This window comes from Solea senegalensis, linkage group LG10 (assembly GCF_019176455.1).
Source record: "Solea senegalensis isolate Sse05_10M linkage group LG10, IFAPA_SoseM_1, whole genome shotgun sequence".
Lineage (NCBI taxonomy): Eukaryota > Metazoa > Chordata > Actinopteri > Pleuronectiformes > Soleidae > Solea > Solea senegalensis.
Genome location: NC_058030.1, coordinates 16,521,360 through 16,539,324, shown reverse-complemented (window position 1 = coordinate 16,539,324; position 17,965 = coordinate 16,521,360). Strand labels below are relative to the sequence as shown.

Sequence of the window (17,965 nt, the reverse complement as noted above, 5' to 3'; positions counted from 1 at the left end):
AAAATATTATTATAATTTATATTATTATTATTTTTGTTGATGGTGTATACAGTACTGCAGTGGTGGAATATTACTGCGAGTTGTCTCTGTGTAATAATTAGGTGGCAAGTAAATAAATAGCTGATTGGCCATTGATGGGAGATGTTTAGGTGCAGATGATCGCATACTCGCGTGGGCGGGAATGGACATGTAGCAGTCATAGCGCGACTGGTGCGTACGCTACCATAAATCGAGCACACCCGATTCAAGGCAGGCCTCGCCGCAATACATGTGCTCATCCGGGTACTTGATGGCTGTACGACGTCATACAACCGAGAACCTTCCGTTAACTGCTCTAACCGAACGGTTTAGGGATTATTTCTGTTTCTCTGCTTTGCAAAAGTAAACATTGCTAAGCAAAATTGGATAATACGATTAAATATCCAAGTCTGAGTCAGTTGGTACAACCACAGACGATGAGTAAGCAATAAGCAGGAAAGCACATTACGGAAACGTGACAGGGAAAATGTTTCATAACGAATGATTTTAACCAATCACAGCACTCCATTCATCCTGCCTTTCCCTGAGGGTGGAGATGTTGGTACAGAAACGACGTCCAAAATGGCCACAGACTTTACTATGCTGTACAAATAACATACAGTACTTAAAAGTACATCAGGAGTAGACTTTGCGTAAATGTAAGTAGACTGTTGTTATATGCGGGAACGCAGTGGAAGTATTTGCTGGGTTTGTAGGGTACTGTTTGCGCCCTATTAGCTTGTGTGACATATTTGAACTACACCTCGTATGATAGCTGGCGTAATTACAAAGTTACACACTGCTGCTGAGTGTAAATATGTTCATTGTGAAATTAATTGCGTAAACTGTTCTCACTTTGTCGTCTCCAGTAGTTAGGACGGTAGTTGTGCACCCTCTGGTCACCTGCTGTGAACCCTTCCTGTCCCAGTTGTTCATCAAGACCTGATTGCCTGTATTGTTACAAACACAACGCAACTTTTCCTTTTGTTGTTTTTGGGGACCCCATCCCCTTTTCTGACCCCTGCTAGACATTTGCTAAAAAGTTGGAAACATGGTGGTCAACACCATCCACTGGTTCAGGAAAGGACTACGGTTGCATGACAACCCTTCTCTGAGAGATTCTATTCGCGGAGCAGATACCCTGCGCTGTATCTACATCCTGGACCCCTGGTTCGCAGGTTCCTCCAACATGGGCATCAACAGATGGCGGTAAGATGTAGTACAAGGTGACAGTGTTAGAGGGATAATGCATGTTAAGTTTTTGTGACTGGACTGGACTGGACTTTAAACATAGGGGTTAAGTTAAAGGGAGCCGGGGGGCCCACCATCAAATTGAGCCTATACAAGAAAGTGGCACTGTACATAGAGGGTTGCAACCAGAGTGTAACTTGTGCATGTGAGTGGAGCAGAGTGGAAGTGAAAAGGTATTGCCTGGATCGTTGAGCAACATTTTTCCTCGCTTCCTCGACCCAGAACACATTTGTATTACTAGGCTAATTGTGGAGCCAGAGCTGCACCAGCAAGTATTTTAGAAAAGAGTGAGCCTTCCAGATACCTAGCAGACAATATTTTATGGGCTACTCTGCTTCTGCTTCTGTATTTTTGGCTGTTCTCTGAGAAGCATAACGCTGCCCTCCACAGGAAGAACCATCACTATACATCCCAGTAGAGTGAATACATTTTCGAACTGCACTATCGCAAAGAACTCCAATGCTTATAATCAAAACATGGTAAATGGTAAATATTAACTAGCCCAACCGGTCATTACTTTCAGAATTACATGTACAGACACAATTCCCCATGTTCTCACCATCAACTGAGCTTTTGAAATCAGCTACATCTGTAATTTGACTCATGACTGTAATTGTTTAACTGTGGTCTCTGTGAAGAGGTTGTCTGACATTTGTAGAATGATTCTTTTGTCTCTCTGCTTCTAGGTTTTTGTTACAGTGCTTGGGAGACTTGGATGCAAGTCTGCGCAAACTTAACTCCCGCTTATTTGTCATCAGAGGCCAGCCCACAGATGTCTTCCCTCGTCTTTTTAAGGTGTGTGAGATTAAACAATTTACAAGACAATCTCTACTTGGCTTGAATTTACTACAAATTAAGTTAAAAGCTAAGTTATTCAACTGAACTTGTGCAAGGCCCTTCCAGATTGATCTAACACAGAGATTACAGAAATTACACAGACCACTTTATCCTTCTTTGAAGTCTCTTATGATTCTTATTACATATCATGCGACCCACCTGTGAGCCTGTACTCAAGTTTGAGGAAATTACCCTTGAGGTTTGGTGTTAATCAGAAATGATATTCAATTGAAAATGGTTTATATTATCACTGGTCTTGGTATCTGTTAGTCGCTCTTTATGTTTCTCTGTCAGAGCAATACAGTGAATTATACTGTACTATATCACATTTTCGCAGGAATGGCAGATCACACATTTATCTTATGAATACGACTCTGAGCCCTTCGGCAAAGAACGTGACGCAACCATCGTGAAACTAGCCAATGAAGCTGCAGTAGAGGTTATGGTGCGGATTTCACACACTCTCTATGATCTAGACAAGTGAGTATCTACATTATTTACACACTTACTTGAAATCAATAGTAACAACAGCAGTACCGTGCAAGTATGTGCATATTTAATTCTGTCCTAATACACTATTTTCTCTTAAAGGATCATAGAACTCAATGGTGGTCAGCCTCCTGTTACCTACAAGCACTTTCAGGTCCTCATCAGTCATATGGCTGCTGTGGAACTGCCGGCAGAGACGATCACGTCTGAGCTAATCAAAAGCTGTGCCACACCCATCAGTGAAGACCATGATGCCAAGTTTGGGGTGCCCTCCCTAGAAGAGCTTGGCAAGTTCTTTTTTTCAATATTGTATATTGTATTGTATAAGTGAATTGAATATTGTATCATTTTAGCATTGAAGCTCTTGTCTTTGAAGCCATTTTATATATATTTTGCTTTCTCAGGTTTTGAGACAGAGGGCCTGAGCACAGCAGTATGGCTAGGTGGAGAAACAGAAGCCCTCATGAGACTAGAACGGCATCTGGAGAGGAAGGTAAATATACATTTTACTACACATTACAACACATGAAAGAAGTGCCTCTCTAAGTGTGACATTACGGTTCTGTGATGGGAGTTGACCAAATGGAATAAAATGTAAAGCAATTCCAGGGGACATGATGAGTCCACTTGTTTAACTTACAAAAGCAAAGATGATCACCAGTGAATAGTGTGGCTAAGTTAACGAGTGGAACTGGATTTGTAGACACTACTCACTTTAAGTGATAAACTCCACCTCAACTGCAATTTTTGATCCTGAAGTTCAAAGAACCACGAGACTCGAACATTTTCTCACTTATTTAATGTCTGTTATTCCAGGAATGGGTGGAAAATTTTGAGCGTCCACGCATGAATGCAAACTCCCTGCTGGCCAATTCCACTGGGCTCAGCCCCTACCTGCGCTTTGGATGTCTCTCCTGTCGGCTCTTCCACTTCAAACTTACTGATTTGTACAGAAAGGTACAAAGACAAGACATTGAAAAATATAAAGAATTTATATTTAGAATAATTAATACATTTGACTTAAACCATTTTGTTTTGAAATGCATAAACCAAGGCAATAAGTGAATATTTAAATGTCATTTGCATTATTTGCATCATTTTGATTAAACTTCATTTAACGTCAAAAAATAGTAATGTGAAATAATTAAACAAGGCTACACTTGATAAACTTATTGGCTTTTTTTGCTTTCTGTCCTACCAGATCAAGAAGAACAGCACCCCACCATATTTCTTGTATGGGCAGCTGTTGTTGAGGGAGTTCTTCTATACAGGTGCCACTAACAACCCCTGCTTTGACAAGATGGAGGGAAACCCTGCGTGTATACAGATCCCCTGGGACAGAAACGCAGAGGCACTGGCCAAGTGGGCAGAAGGACGGACAGGCTTTCCCTGGATAGATGCCATTATGACCCAGCTAAGGCAGGAAGGATGGATTCATCACTTGGCATGGCGGGCTGTAGCCTGTTTCCTCACCAGAGGAGACCTCTGGATCTGCTGGGAGGAAGGCATGAAGGTAAGAATTGAGAAAAGTTGAGTAAATTAAGTCTTGATTTGTCAATTTGTCTTGATGTTTCTTCCTCTGCTTAACATTACTTCCTTCAGTTGTTTCAACTGTTCACTTCACTGTTCACGTACAGATCTTTGAAGAGTTGCTGTTGGATGCAGACTGGAGTGTAAACGCAGGCAGCTGGATGTGGCTCTCGTGTAGTTCATTTTTCCAGCCGTTTTTCCCCAGTTACTGTCCTGTGGAATTTGGACAACGCACTGACCCCAATGGCGACTTCATACGGTCAGTCAGTACTGTTATCTGCAAAACACAAGTCACATGAGCGGGGATGATTGTGATTTCACGTTACTGCAGTTGGTCAGGTCTAGGTTAGGCCATGCTATTAGTTCACTAATTAAGGTCAGCTGACTACTTAATTTTACTGAATGACCAGGTTTTTCAGATGTATTCCAAGAAGACAATCTGAGTATTCTTAATGCTCAAATTCCTTAGGAATGGTTCAAGGAGCATGAGTTCTAATTTCACACATGGATTGGCTACAGAGTCCAGACTAGGGATGAAACTATCAACTATTTCACTATGAACAGTGGCTAAAAATGCCACAGTTATTTAACTGGAAAGGCTCTGCTTCACCAATTGTCTCTGCTAAATTACTGCAGGCAAAACTGGATGATAGCTGGCGGAACATAAGTCACCAGATTAAAGTGACGCACAGCAACAAGATCAGTAATGCTGAGCAAATTTGGATCAAATAAAACTCTGAAAATTGCCCACCAACACCTGAAATAATCAAACTCCTTTACAAGGACAGAAGGAAATATAAAATTTATAGCTGTAGTGTGTATATTTTCAAATATAAAATATACAATATATCATTATTATTATTATTATTATTATCATTATTACATATTTATGCAAGTTTCCACATTTTATGACCTAATTTATGTTGTCCTTAGTGGCCTTTAAAAAGCCACATACTTTGTAATGTGCTACATTGGTTTTGCTCACCTAAATCAAGTTGCCCCTCATTCTATATCCGTTGTCATCCTTTTCTGTCTCTATTTTCAGGCACTATTTGCCCATTTTAAGGGGCTTTCCAGCCAAATATATCTACAATCCATGGAATGCCCCAGAGGATGTGCAGAAAGAAGCAAAGTGTATCATAGGAGAGCACTACCCCAAACCCATGGTGAACCATGCTGAGGCCTGTCGCATCAATGTAGAGCGGATGAAACAAATTTACCAGCAGCTTTCCTGCTGCAGAGGACTAGGTAGGAGCATAACTGATCACGCATACATTACTTTTAATGTCCTTTTAAATATCAGTTTAAAATTGCTACCCCTTAGTTGTTTGTCCTGACTGATTAAAAGTCTGCCACATGAATAAATGTGAACATTTGTAAACAAATGGGCTGCAATCATAGACTCCCCCCTAAAGTGTGTTATGAGACCCTACCCTACATACTGCAATGATGGCTTCAGAGCAATTGGCCTTCAAAACACACAGCACACAATGTTGGATTAGAAAGAACTACAACTAAATTGATGCATCTGGTGTGTGTTATCATATAAATTCACCTTAATTGTTACATTTGATTCCATCACTGCCAGATGCTAGCAGTATTTACAGCTTTGATCTCTTATAGTGTTAAAGCCTTGATGTGTGAGCTCAGCTGACACCCCTGAGGCTCCATACCTGTGCTGCCCCACACACACACACACACACTTCCATTCATGCTTTTTTGTCATTCAATGTACTTTTGTTTTGCCAAAACAACACAGTTTAAAAAAAAAGCCATAAAATAATTTGCTGCAACAATGTTGTCAATAATAGTTTTAGAAAATCACCCAAATCACCTGACATGTGTTTTGTGTGTAATGTTTTCATGCAGAAAGAGGACAGTTGACACAGAAGAGGCGCCTTGAAGAAGCTCCATCTGAGAACAGCTCTAAATCTTTGCGGCAGAGCAAATAGCCAAAGAGACAAAATGGGGCTTGGGACCCTCGTTGCATTGTGGGATGTGTCGGCCATGTTTGGGGCAAGTAAACAAAGGCTTTGTCTTTGCCTATGAAGTCACTTTGATTGATTAGCAGAATCTGCCAGAGACTGGAATCTGGCAGAAATACAAGTTACAAATGATTGGACCTGTAAGAAATCCCCAGTGCTGAGTGGAGCAGTGATCCAGACCTCCTGCCTCCACTGTACACAGCAGGCATGTTTGCCTACCTTGTTTGTGGTGTGAGTACCTACACATTGGATCAGTTTAAAAACTAAAAATCTTTAGCCTCTCCACTGGGTGCAGGACCTTCAAATTTTGAAGCCGCCAACGTTGTCATTCTGACTAAAGTACATCGAGCTAAACTTAGTAGCATGTGTGTTTGCTTTTTAATCGTGGATGAGAGAGAGTCTGTATGGAGACTGAAAACAAGTCCAGTCATGAGGCATTAAGATAAACATTAAAAATATGTATATCATTAATATGATTCTGATAGAAAGATATAAAGGCAGCTCTCAGATAAGAGGGTGACATGGCCAACATGTCCAGGATGCAACGTGGCATGACGAGAAGATCCCATTCCCTATAGGAAAGGTACAAAACACACAGGAGCGTGCAGGAGCAGCACTTAGTAAGCATAGATTTTGCAGGAGCTCTGCCTGTATCCTCGGAACTCTGTCCTGCAGTGCTCTCAGCTAACACACAGGAACTGTAACTAAAAACGGTGGAGGATTCAGAGTGTTACTGGTTCTTTTAAGACACTGCTAAGAAATGGAAACCCAGAAAACACTTAACTGGTTACTCCACTTCAGTCTTGAGATCAGGATGTTGGTTCTTCCACTGTAGCAATGTTACAGCAGAAAGAGTCAGATCAAATTACAAACAAGTTCCTTGATCCTTTAATCATTTTTACAAATTTGCAAGACTGAAAACCCAGATCTAACCTCAGGTAAAATGAAATATCCAGTTTTTGTAATAGTGCTGACTCACGTGTCAGTGATAGTGGTGAGACAGTGGCAGTTAAAGGTCCAGCATGTAACATTTAAGGGCTTTTATTGGTACAAATAAAACCCTTTTACCCATTAGTATGTTTGTATATGTTTTTGCTATGTGTAGGCCGCTGTACATGCCTGACACATTTGGGGAAAAAAGGTCTTACCATTAGATGCCACTCATTTTTACACAGTGGACCTTTTTAATCTGAGCAAACCTCAAGTCACACGCTCATAAACTATTGTGAATAATTATTTCAAACATTGTGTTTGCTTTGTCAACATGAATCGCATTGTTGTGATCACATGAACCACACACACTTCCCCATGAGACGCCTGAGCCCAGAACCACGACACTACAGTATGTAGGCGTTTCACACTTCTGGAGAGTTGCTGACCATTGTTTTCACTCTGAAATAAATTGACCTGGATTAAAGGTTGAGCACAATTATATTCTTTATCAAAACCAAGCCCATAAATGATTCATGTCAGGAATATTGCATCACCATGTCATGCATTTTCTTAAGACGTGACACAAAGGTCAGGACACAAAAAAAACAAGCCTCACAAAGGCTGTCATAAAGACTCACTTTATGAAAGATGATGATCAGATGATAAGTACATCTGATCATCTATTTGGTGTTAAATCAGCCAGTGACATGGCAGCAACTCAATGCATGTAGATATGGTTAAGATGACCTTCTGGAGTACAGAACGAGCATCAGAATCGGGAAGAAAGAGATATAAGTGACTTTGAATATCATTTTTGGTGTCTGCTAAATGACATGTAATGTAATGTAATGTAAATAAACACTTGTTACAACCAGAGTATGCAAAAGACAGTATAAACACACATCTCAAATGATGAAGCAGATAGTCTGCTACCAGTGTTCTCTGATATGTTTATATGTATAATATGTACATTTTGTCATGGAATTTAAACCCATTAATAGATTGTGTGTGCAGTGAATTATTTTTGTATAAAGAATTACCGAATGCAAACTGTATTGAATTGTCAATAAAGAATGGGAACATTGCTGTGTCCTTTTTAAAAAAAAAATTCTTATTACTCTTCTTATTCAACAGCTTTTAGAATTAAAAGTGATCTGCTCTGGGCAATAAGTGGTAATCTCTTAATTTAATTCACGATGTGTGATTACAAATCCTCGTGAGTGAATCACACTCAGCTGTGTGACGATGTGATCACGCGACATTGTGAGCGCTGAAAATCAACACTGCTCACGGGTCGAGGGATCGCCGGGTCCAATGACGGCTTGCGTTCAGTGGGCGGTGATGGTTTAACTTCTCGCCTCGATAAAAGGCAGACGCAGATCCGGACTGTGAGTGTGTGTCGCCTCACTAGACAATCCCCTGTGTTCGAGATGGAGAAGAGCCGACTTCAAGTGCAAAAGAAGCCTGTGCGCGTTATTGCGGCAGTTTGCAATGACATGGGAATGGGCAAAGACGGGAAAATGCCCTGGAATTTACCGTAAGACCGACATCTTTTCATTCATTTTTTTATCGACATACTGCTCTTAACTGCGTTACATTATAAACCATATATTGATATTTTATGCATACATCACATTCCCCAGCATTAAAACATTGCTAACTGGCTTTAATGATGATTTAATGATAGCGGTTACATCGTGTTGGATCATTTCTGGCACCCGTAGTGGCTTGTGACATCTATTGCTTTTATTTTGAAATTGCACGACCTTACCGTAATGTCTAGTGTATATATAGATATTGTAAAACACACTTTACTGCAGCGAAGGTGCGAATTCCTGTATGGAGTTTGCATGTCCTCCGGGGTAAGTCTGGGTTTTCTCAGGGTAGTCCAGGTTTTTTGAAACAAAATATGAAAAATAAGTCATATTATATTCAAATAAGAGTTGAATCTCAGGAGTCAGGCTGTTTCCAATTTTCTTTTACATTTGGCCCTAATCCTTTTCCCTATGCCTCAGTCCAAAAACACAAATTGCCCAGAGGTGTAAATGTGTGTTTGCCCTGTGACTTTTACTTTGTAGGTTCAGTCACTACACAGTATTATGATCAGGTCCTGGTTTGAATTTTGTAGTTTGTAGTTTTTTTTAATTGAAGTAGTGACATCTTAAATCATTGTGCTTTGTAACAGATTGTTTTGTGCTGATTTCATGCTGAAAATGTGATTTATTTTATGTATATATATATTTTTTTCTTCTTCAGGAATGAGTTCCAGTACTTTCTGAACACTGTCACAAGTGTGTCAAGACCAGGTAGTCAATCAATATTCATCATAATATCATGATTACCTTTATGGCTGAGTATGATGTAATGTGTTACTGAATGTAATATATACACTATATAAGAAATATATAAAACTAGAAAAAACACACAGCAAGCTCAGCTTCCACCAAGGCTGCTCAGTTTCCTTGTCCATATCAACAATATAATTTAATTATTTCTTCCCTGGGCCATAAGATACAGCCCTAACATTGATCTTATTCAATTGTTTATTGGGTTTCCAATTTGGCACATTAACTACACACATTCATTCTTGGTCATTCTTACCGAGGGCTAAATTGAGCATAAATACATTGAACAAATAAGGCTGAGGAGATGAAAGCATTGCAGAGGTAAGGTCATAAAAATGCTTTGCTTCCAAGGTCCAAAGGTGTGACATCAGACACATGTGGACATGCTTGTAGATGGTTCAACTCTATATCCAAGAAGCTTGTTCAGTTCAGGAACTCAAGTTTTTAAGTCCTTTTAGTGTAGACAGAAATGTCCTGTGTTGGGCAATACTTCTGTTAAATTGATAGGTTTCCCCAATATACAAGTCAGTGCATGTCGTACACACAGTACAACCCTCTACCAGATGACTTTTCTGGTTGCATTCCACATGCAGAAAAGCAGCCTTAGTACATTTAACGTCAACAAGCTTCTGGGGTGAGAGGTGAAGTCTGATACCAAGCCCTGTAATATGTCATCATCACGGGCATGGGGGCTTTGTCATTGTAGAAGTTAATATAAAGTGTTTTACACTGTTTATTTCAGGAAAGATGAATATGATGGTCTGGGGCAAACTGTGCTGGTTTTCCCACCCGGAAACAACGTTCCCATTATCTAATGTTCTGCATGTGGTCTTGAGTTCCACATTAAGGTGTGTATTGTTTCTCTCTCTCTTTTTTTTTTTAATCCGTCTGATATTTAATTTCTTTATTCACAGTTTTGAAGGCATTTAGTTGTGATTTGTGAACATGTCTTCAAACAAATGCACTTTAGCTCCCTGATTTCGGAAGCAATACATGTCAAAAGATACGTTTTCTCCGTATAATACATGTGTATACATGATCTGTGAAACTGAAATTTATCACTGCTCAACACTGCAGTCCTCATCGCTTAAAAAAAAAAAGGTCTACCATCATATCATGCAAATGTAAGGCAGTAACAGAGTTGAGCTCCAGCTTATCCAGAATGTTTAATTTGTCATTCATCCTTTTCTGTTTCTGTTTCAGCTCAACTCCAAATCATGCCCACTTCTTGAGTGATGACTTTGATAGTGCTATCCGCCTGGCGTCTGAGCCCCCACTGGCTGACCTAATAGAAACCATCTGGGTGGTTGGTGGAACACAGGTTTACAAGGTAAAATGGTGAAAACAGCCGTGCTAACAAACCACTTCCTACAGGGAAATGGGTTTGCAGTGTTTGATGTGGGTGGGTTCATTTGCAAAAGGCTTCAAAGTGTGAGCTGAGAAAGTTTGACATGGAAAAACACAGGATAAGTGCAGCCAAACATCGTTCTACCTCAGTATCTCACTGTTTCTTTTTCTGATATGCCGCTCCGTAAACAAATGTTAACGTTCTGCAGCTGTGAAAAATGGGGGAGTGATATAATGCACATGCCCCCAGGATTTGTTCTGTAGTGCCAACTGGCCAGTCTGCGGCACCTGGTTGGTGTAATATGTTGGTAATCTGAGAGATTAATTGGCTATAAAGTCCACTTAATTTTGTATGTTTATTTATTGTCATATTCTCTATCTCTATTTTTTTGTCCTGGTCTTAGATAAAGGGTTTTATCCATAGTTTCAAATGAAAAGTTCAGAATCCTCAGAATCTATTGTGCAGTTAGAGTGAAAAAAATCAGCCTCCCTAAGTCAAACTTTTTCAGGTATCTTCAGGGAAGGCATTTTGTTCTTTCTCAGGCGTCCAGCTCTATAACATCAACAGACTTGACCATTGTTAAAACTGTTCTTTCTATCGATCCACTTAAAAAGAGACTCATTCCAGCTCTGGCATGCTGTTGGATCTTAGGAGCGCCCCCCGCAGACACAGCTCAGAACTGCATGGGAGGAGGATTCAGGTCTCTCTATCAGAGGATACTTGGATGTCCATACTCAAATTGGTTAATTCAACCTCCCTCTGTGCATATCACTGTTTAATTCAGTTCAGTGGTACAGGGCGCTTCTTTCAAAAGTAAAATTGTCCTCTATATACCCAGATATTAGTCCATACTGTGTCAAATGCAAATTTGGGGATGTTTTTCATACACTCTCTTGGGTGTTAAACATCAAATTAGAACCAGCCCCATTGACTGCTCTGTTTGGAAAAAAAAGTTATCTTTTGCTGCTCAAATGGAACGATACTTCCCCTCCCACTCATGCACAATGGCTGGAAGACATCATGTCCCTCTTAAAACTGCAGAAAATTAGATCCTCAATTCAGCAATTAAATAACAAGTTCCAGAAATTGTGGGGTGCCTTCCTAAAAGCATTCCAGACGCTCTAGAAGCTTGATTTGACCCTCGGGTGCAGCTTCACAGGGCAGGGATTATTTTGTGTATTGTTATTATTGTTTGTTTATTTATTTATTTAGTAAGGCTTTTTGCATTCTTGTAATTCTTCTACCTTCCATCCATCCATTATCTACCGCTTTATCCTCCACATAAGCTGGTGCCAATCTCAGGTGACATAGGGCGATAGGCGTGGTACACCGTGGACAGTTCGCCAGTCCATCACAGGGCCACATATAGAGACACAGTCAATTTAGAGTGTCCAATTTACCTAATCCCCATCTTGCATGTTTTTGGACTGTGGGAGGAAACCAGAGACCACAGAGTAAACCCACGCACACACGAGGAGAACATGCACACTCACCAACAGTGATGTTATTGGTGTAGTGAATGAATGTTGAATTAACGAATTAGATTGCTCCTATTTTATTATTAGTCTTGTGTTTAAAAAAAGAAAAAAAAAAAGGATAATTCCAGGTCTTCTTCATAAAACGTATGTGACCACAATGCCTGTTGCTGCTTTTTTTCTGTCCAGGATGCGTTGAGTCACCCTTGGTGCGACCTGGTTTTCCTGACAGACGTCATGGCTAACTTTGACTGCGATGTTTTCTTCCCCGAGTTTGACAGAGAACTGTTTGAAATTCAAGAAAGGTAAGAGATCATTTCATCCATAAAACATTCCAGTGTGCCCAGGCCGGTTGGCTGTGCCTCCATGTTTACCCCCTGCTGGTGTCACACCTTGACCTCAAAGAAAGTTAGATTTTTAGTTTTATGCACATCAGAATGATATTTGCTGTGGTACAAAATAAACCCCAGCGCTGCTTTTTCTAGACTTTGAAGTAAATAATAATCTTCTAACTTCCACCTGTGTTATGGTGATTTAATGGTGGGCAGACTATTCCCTTGCTTTTTGTAGTATCTTTGTTTTGTTTTGTTTGTTAATTTGTCCTTGTCCTCAAATAAATTCCCCATTTTCTCTTTTGTTTCCTCCAAATAAGATTTCCTAATGTACCCAGTGGCATTCAAGAGGAGAACAACGTTAAGTACAAATGGCAAGTTTTCAAGAAAGTGACTGGTGATGCTGTGTAGATGATGGACCAAAGTCATTCTACTACCAGTGGATTTGAGATGTGGATTTTTAAGAAGAATCAATGACCAGTTGCCAGTTTGTATTCACATGTAGTTTTTCCATTTCAACACACATATGTATATATATACATGTGTATATGTTTGTATGTACAAGATTAATGTCAGCAGATTATTGGTCAACTGAGAAATCCATTTTCTTTGTAATCCATACAAAACACTGAGCAAATCATTCCAGTTTGTCTAAACCCGTTATTTATACGCATTTTATTTTACATATTTTTTCCATTGCTGTTTGGTAGTCGATCATGATCAGAACCTCATAGTAAACCCAACGCCACCATCTGTTTCCATTGCAGCGGTCAGTCATTTTGCAGCTGCGTGGAAAATGTGCTCGTTGGGGAGTCATTATTTACCAGGCGATGCAAGATGAGAATAATTTGTTGTCATTGCGTAACCCATGCATAACACTGGACCTTTCTGAGCCGGCGACAGTTGTTGATGGATGTAGAGAAATGATGTGGCCTGTAATTTGTCCTGGTTCTGTTATGACATTTATATTGATATAGGTTTTTACTGTAAAGGTTTTGGAAATGTCGAAGATTTTTAAAGAAAACAAACCAATAAATAAACCAAACGTCTGACATGTGTGAGAGGTTTATTTTGAATTTGACATGGTGTTTTCTCATGTGGTTATGCATAATGTTTTTGCCACTAGATGGAGACAGTATACAGAGAATTACACAGAATCGCTCACTCACTCACTCACTTACTCACTGTCTGTGAAACCTGGTCATTGGTTGACTAATTGTTTTGTTAATAGTTGTGATTTATATGTAACAAGAAACAAACATGAAGAGAGGAAAATAGCCAGGTATTTTAATATTAGATAAATAAAAGTACATTTTAAAACCAAAGGCAAATACCCCTTAATTGAGGTGTTTGTTACTGTGGTCTTTGAATACACTGCCAGTAATGAAGAGCAGCACAAGACACCAAACAAAACCATCCGACACAGAGTGAACCCAATGCGTGTATCATTCGTTCATACGTTTTTTTTAAACTTTTTTGACTGATTTTGGAAAATATGCTATACTATGACTTTTTTGACTGATTTTGGACGACAAACTATACTATGACTTTTTCAGGTGATTTTGGACGACATACTATACTATGACTTTTTCAGGTGATTTTGGACGACATACAATACTATGACTATTTCAGGGGATTTTGGACGACATACTTAACTTTTTCAGGTGATTTTGACATACTTTGCTATGACTTTTCAGGTGATTTTGGATGACATACTATACTATGACTTTTGACTGATTTTGGGCCGACATACTTTACTATGACTTTTCCAGGTGATTTGACATACTATACTATGACTTCGACTCATAACTTTTGACTGATTTTGTAACATACTATACTATGACTTTTTGGTGATTTTTTGGGACTGACATACTGTACTATGACAATTTCAGGTGATTTTGGACGACATACTATACTATGACTTTTTTGACTGATTTTGGGCTGACATATTATATACTATGACTTTTGGACTGATTTTGGACGACATACTATACTATGACTTTTTTTATTGATTTTGGACGACATACTATACAATCACTTTTTTGACTGATTTTGGGTGACATGCTATACTATGACTTTTTGGACTGATTTTGGACGACATACTATACCAGCCTTTTTCAAACTGGGGGGCGTGGAGACTCTCAGGGGGCTCAAGTTCAGTTTTTTTTTAAGTCCTAACTAAAGTCAGACCATCAGACCATGAAGTTGTGTTGTTTAAGTCCTCAAGGTGTCAGACTCACTTACTCATGGTTCTTCAAGTCAGTAAGGTTTCTAAAATAAGTCAAAAAGTCATAGTATAGTATGTGGTCCAAAATCAGTCAAAAAGTCATAGTATAGTATGTCGTCAAAATCACAAAAGTCGCTCTGGTACTCAATCAACCAATAGATCAAAAAAAATCGGTCAAAGTCATATTATGTGTAATAGATCAAAAATCAGTCCAAGTCATAATTGTAATAGATCAAAAAATCAGTCAAGTCATGGTACATGTGTAATAGATCCAAGCTGGGCAAAAGTCATGTATGAACCAGCAATGAATCCAGAAATCACCAAAAAGTCATGGTGGCTATGTTGGTCCATCTCAAGTCATGGTATGATCTGTTGTCCCAAAATCACAAGAATCATGGTATGGTATGTAGGTCCAGAGAGCCATGGTATGTGGAGTCAAAAATCACCTGAAAAAGGTTCCATAATTATAGTGTAGATCAAAATCAATCAGAAATCATGGTATGTGTAATAAGTCAAAATCAGTCCAAATATCATGTAGTATATAGTATGTCGTCCAAAATCACCAAAAAAAAGTCATAGTATAGTATGTCGTCAAAAATCACCAAAAAAAAGTCATAATATAGTATAAAGTTAGTTATTATTAATCCCCTTAGGGAAAGTATTCCTCTGCATTTTGACCCATCCTAGAATTAGGAGCAGTGGGCTGCCACACTGAGTGGCGCCCGGGGAGCATTGGGGGGATGGGTACCTTGCTCAGGGGTACCCCAGCCCTTTTTGGCCAGGTGGGGATTTGAACCAGCGACCTTCTGGTTACAAGTCAAGTTCCCTTTCCACTTGGCCACAGGCTGCCCCATACATACCACATACCACATACCACTGTATGTGGTCCAAAATCACCAAAAAAAGTCATAGTATAGTATGTCTTCCAAAATCACCAAAAAAAAGTCATAGTATAGTATGTTGTCCAAAATAGCCAAAAAAAGTCATAGTATAGCGTGTCGTCCAAAATCATTCAAAAAAATCATAGTATAGTATGTCGTCAGAAATGAGTCAAAAAAGTCAGAGTATAGTATGTCGTCCAAAATCACCAAAAAAAGTCATAGTATAGTATGTCGTCCAAAATCACTCAAAAAGTCATAGTATAGTATGTCGTCCAAAATCAGTCAAAAAAGTCATAGTATAGTATGTCCTCCAAAATCACCTAAAAAAGAGTTTTAGAGACATTCAACCATTCAACACATTCACTCTCACACCTTTAGAAGTCTTTCAATAGTAGATTACCCATGACTTCACAGACCTCAGCCTGATTGACCAGGTTAGTTAGTCAATTGGGAGTGACCAATTAACCTAATCCCCATATTGCATGTTCTTGGACTGTGGGAGAAAGCCAGAGAACCTGGAGAAAAACCACGCACACATGGGGACAACATGAAAATCTCCATGTAGAAAGATCCTGGTTCCACATGGGTCTCGAACTCAGGTCCTCTTGCTTTAAAGGCAAAAAGCACTAACCACTACACCAACCATGTTACCCATGTGATGGGACAGACGTTCTTAAATATTTCATCAGTCTGACGTTTTTTTTTGAAAAACTCCCTGGACTGTTGACCACATAGTTGGGTCCTATGGAGGAAAACCTGACTTAAATAATAAATAAATACAGAAATAAATACAGAAATAAATAAATACAGAAATAAATAAATAAATGCATGAATAAATACAGCAATAAATAAATATATAAATAAATAAATGAATGAATGAATAAATAAATACATGTATACATAAATAAATTAATGAATAAATAAATAAATACATGTATACATAAATAAATAAATGCCAGAATAAATAAATCTTTTACATTGATTTCTACATTTCTGTTCACTTACATTATTATTTATTTATTGCTTTGTCCATATGTTAATGAGGTAGGAGGTCCTAACCTCAGTCAACAGTATGATTGGTCAAATCGGAGACCCAGACAAACGCAAACGATTACTGATCCCAAGCCTTCCTCCCTGTAACGTAACATTGCAAACAGCTCCAGTCAGCGTAATGTCGCCCATTGCAGTGTCGCCAACTTTGTTGTGCGACTAGCGACAAATCTAGCGACTTTTTCTGGTGTTATTGGAGACATTTGTGGTAACTCCACAGTTACTGTGCTCAACAAGCTGCGGGTGCTGCCGGGATCTCCTCCCCCTCCCAAAGCACTCACAGGCGGTCAGTCTCGGAGCCTCTGCAGCGGTCCCAGCCTGCAGTCACAGCAGACCCTCACCACTCCACGTCCAGGCTGCCGTTTCAAATTGGGGTGTAAAATACCAAATTCAGTTGATGTAAAAAACATATATAATTTCTTCACTATTTAATGAATTATTTCATGGTCCTGTGTTGCAGTAAATCATAAAATAATTCATTATGTAATATTTAAGTAATTCTATTTGGTTTTTTTTTTTATATTAAATGAATATAAAAAAATATTAAATCAGTATTTTAATGAATGAATGTCACATTTAATATTAAGACATGTATGTATTTAATTCCAATGTGAATGAATGTGAGACACATTTGAGTCATTATTTAATGGTGTATTTATTGATTGAATGTTGCCACTTTGACTTTTTTTGAATTCAGGAGCTCAGCGTAGCCCACTGGGTAAGAAACAGAGGTATTTATACACCTGAGGCCTCATCTCATCTGCACTGGTGAAAGACAAATGCCTGCAACGCGATGAGCTAAGAGATTCCTCGCTGATGTCTTTGTTCAGGTCAGTAGCAGCTGACGACTGTGTTCTATTCTAACATCCATTTGCCAAGTTTAAATTGGGAGTCGGATTCACTTTTCCATGATCTGCAGTGGCTATCACCATGACTACAGGACCATGTTCAGTGACGCAGACAGCAGCAGATGGGAAGTGGAAGTTTTTAATATACATTAGCACGACCCAATTGCCTCCTCCCCCTGGACACACAAGTCCCCTCTTTCTTTGCTGTGATCCCCATCATCCACATAACGAGTGAGGAAACCTGGAGGCATAAAGTCATGGCTTCATTAGCTGCCATTAAAATGCACTCATAAGCATGTTCGAAGGGTTTTCGCTGGCTTTCAAAACAAGACGAGAAGAATTTTACAGTTTCTTTTCTTGACTAAGATTGTATATTGATTTTGTGGCTTACTGTAAAAATACAGACACTAATCCAT

At 39.1% G+C, this 17,965-nt stretch overlaps 2 protein-coding genes across 2 annotated transcripts; both read left to right on the top strand.

Moving 5' to 3' along the window:
* The first annotated feature begins 549 nt into the window (after positions 1 to 549).
* On the top strand, positions 550 to 8,127 carry cry1b (cryptochrome circadian regulator 1b). Its single transcript, XM_044036571.1, has 10 exons — positions 550 to 1,227; positions 1,956 to 2,064; positions 2,444 to 2,586; positions 2,698 to 2,882; positions 3,000 to 3,088; positions 3,412 to 3,552; positions 3,797 to 4,108; positions 4,233 to 4,384; positions 5,171 to 5,373; positions 5,995 to 8,127. Exons 1-10 carry the CDS (start codon positions 1,070 to 1,072, stop codon positions 6,075 to 6,077), a joined length of 1,575 nt encoding a protein of 524 aa, XP_043892506.1. The 5' UTR covers positions 550 to 1,069; the 3' UTR covers positions 6,078 to 8,127.
* A 268-nt stretch (positions 8,128 to 8,395) lies between these two features.
* On the top strand, positions 8,396 to 13,592 carry zgc:153031. Its single transcript, XM_044035374.1, has 6 exons — positions 8,396 to 8,580; positions 9,300 to 9,349; positions 10,131 to 10,236; positions 10,592 to 10,718; positions 12,401 to 12,516; positions 12,864 to 13,592. Exons 1-6 carry the CDS (start codon positions 8,474 to 8,476, stop codon positions 12,952 to 12,954), a joined length of 597 nt encoding a protein of 198 aa, XP_043891309.1. The 5' UTR covers positions 8,396 to 8,473; the 3' UTR covers positions 12,955 to 13,592.
* The last annotated feature ends 4,373 nt before the right edge of the window (positions 13,593 to 17,965 follow it).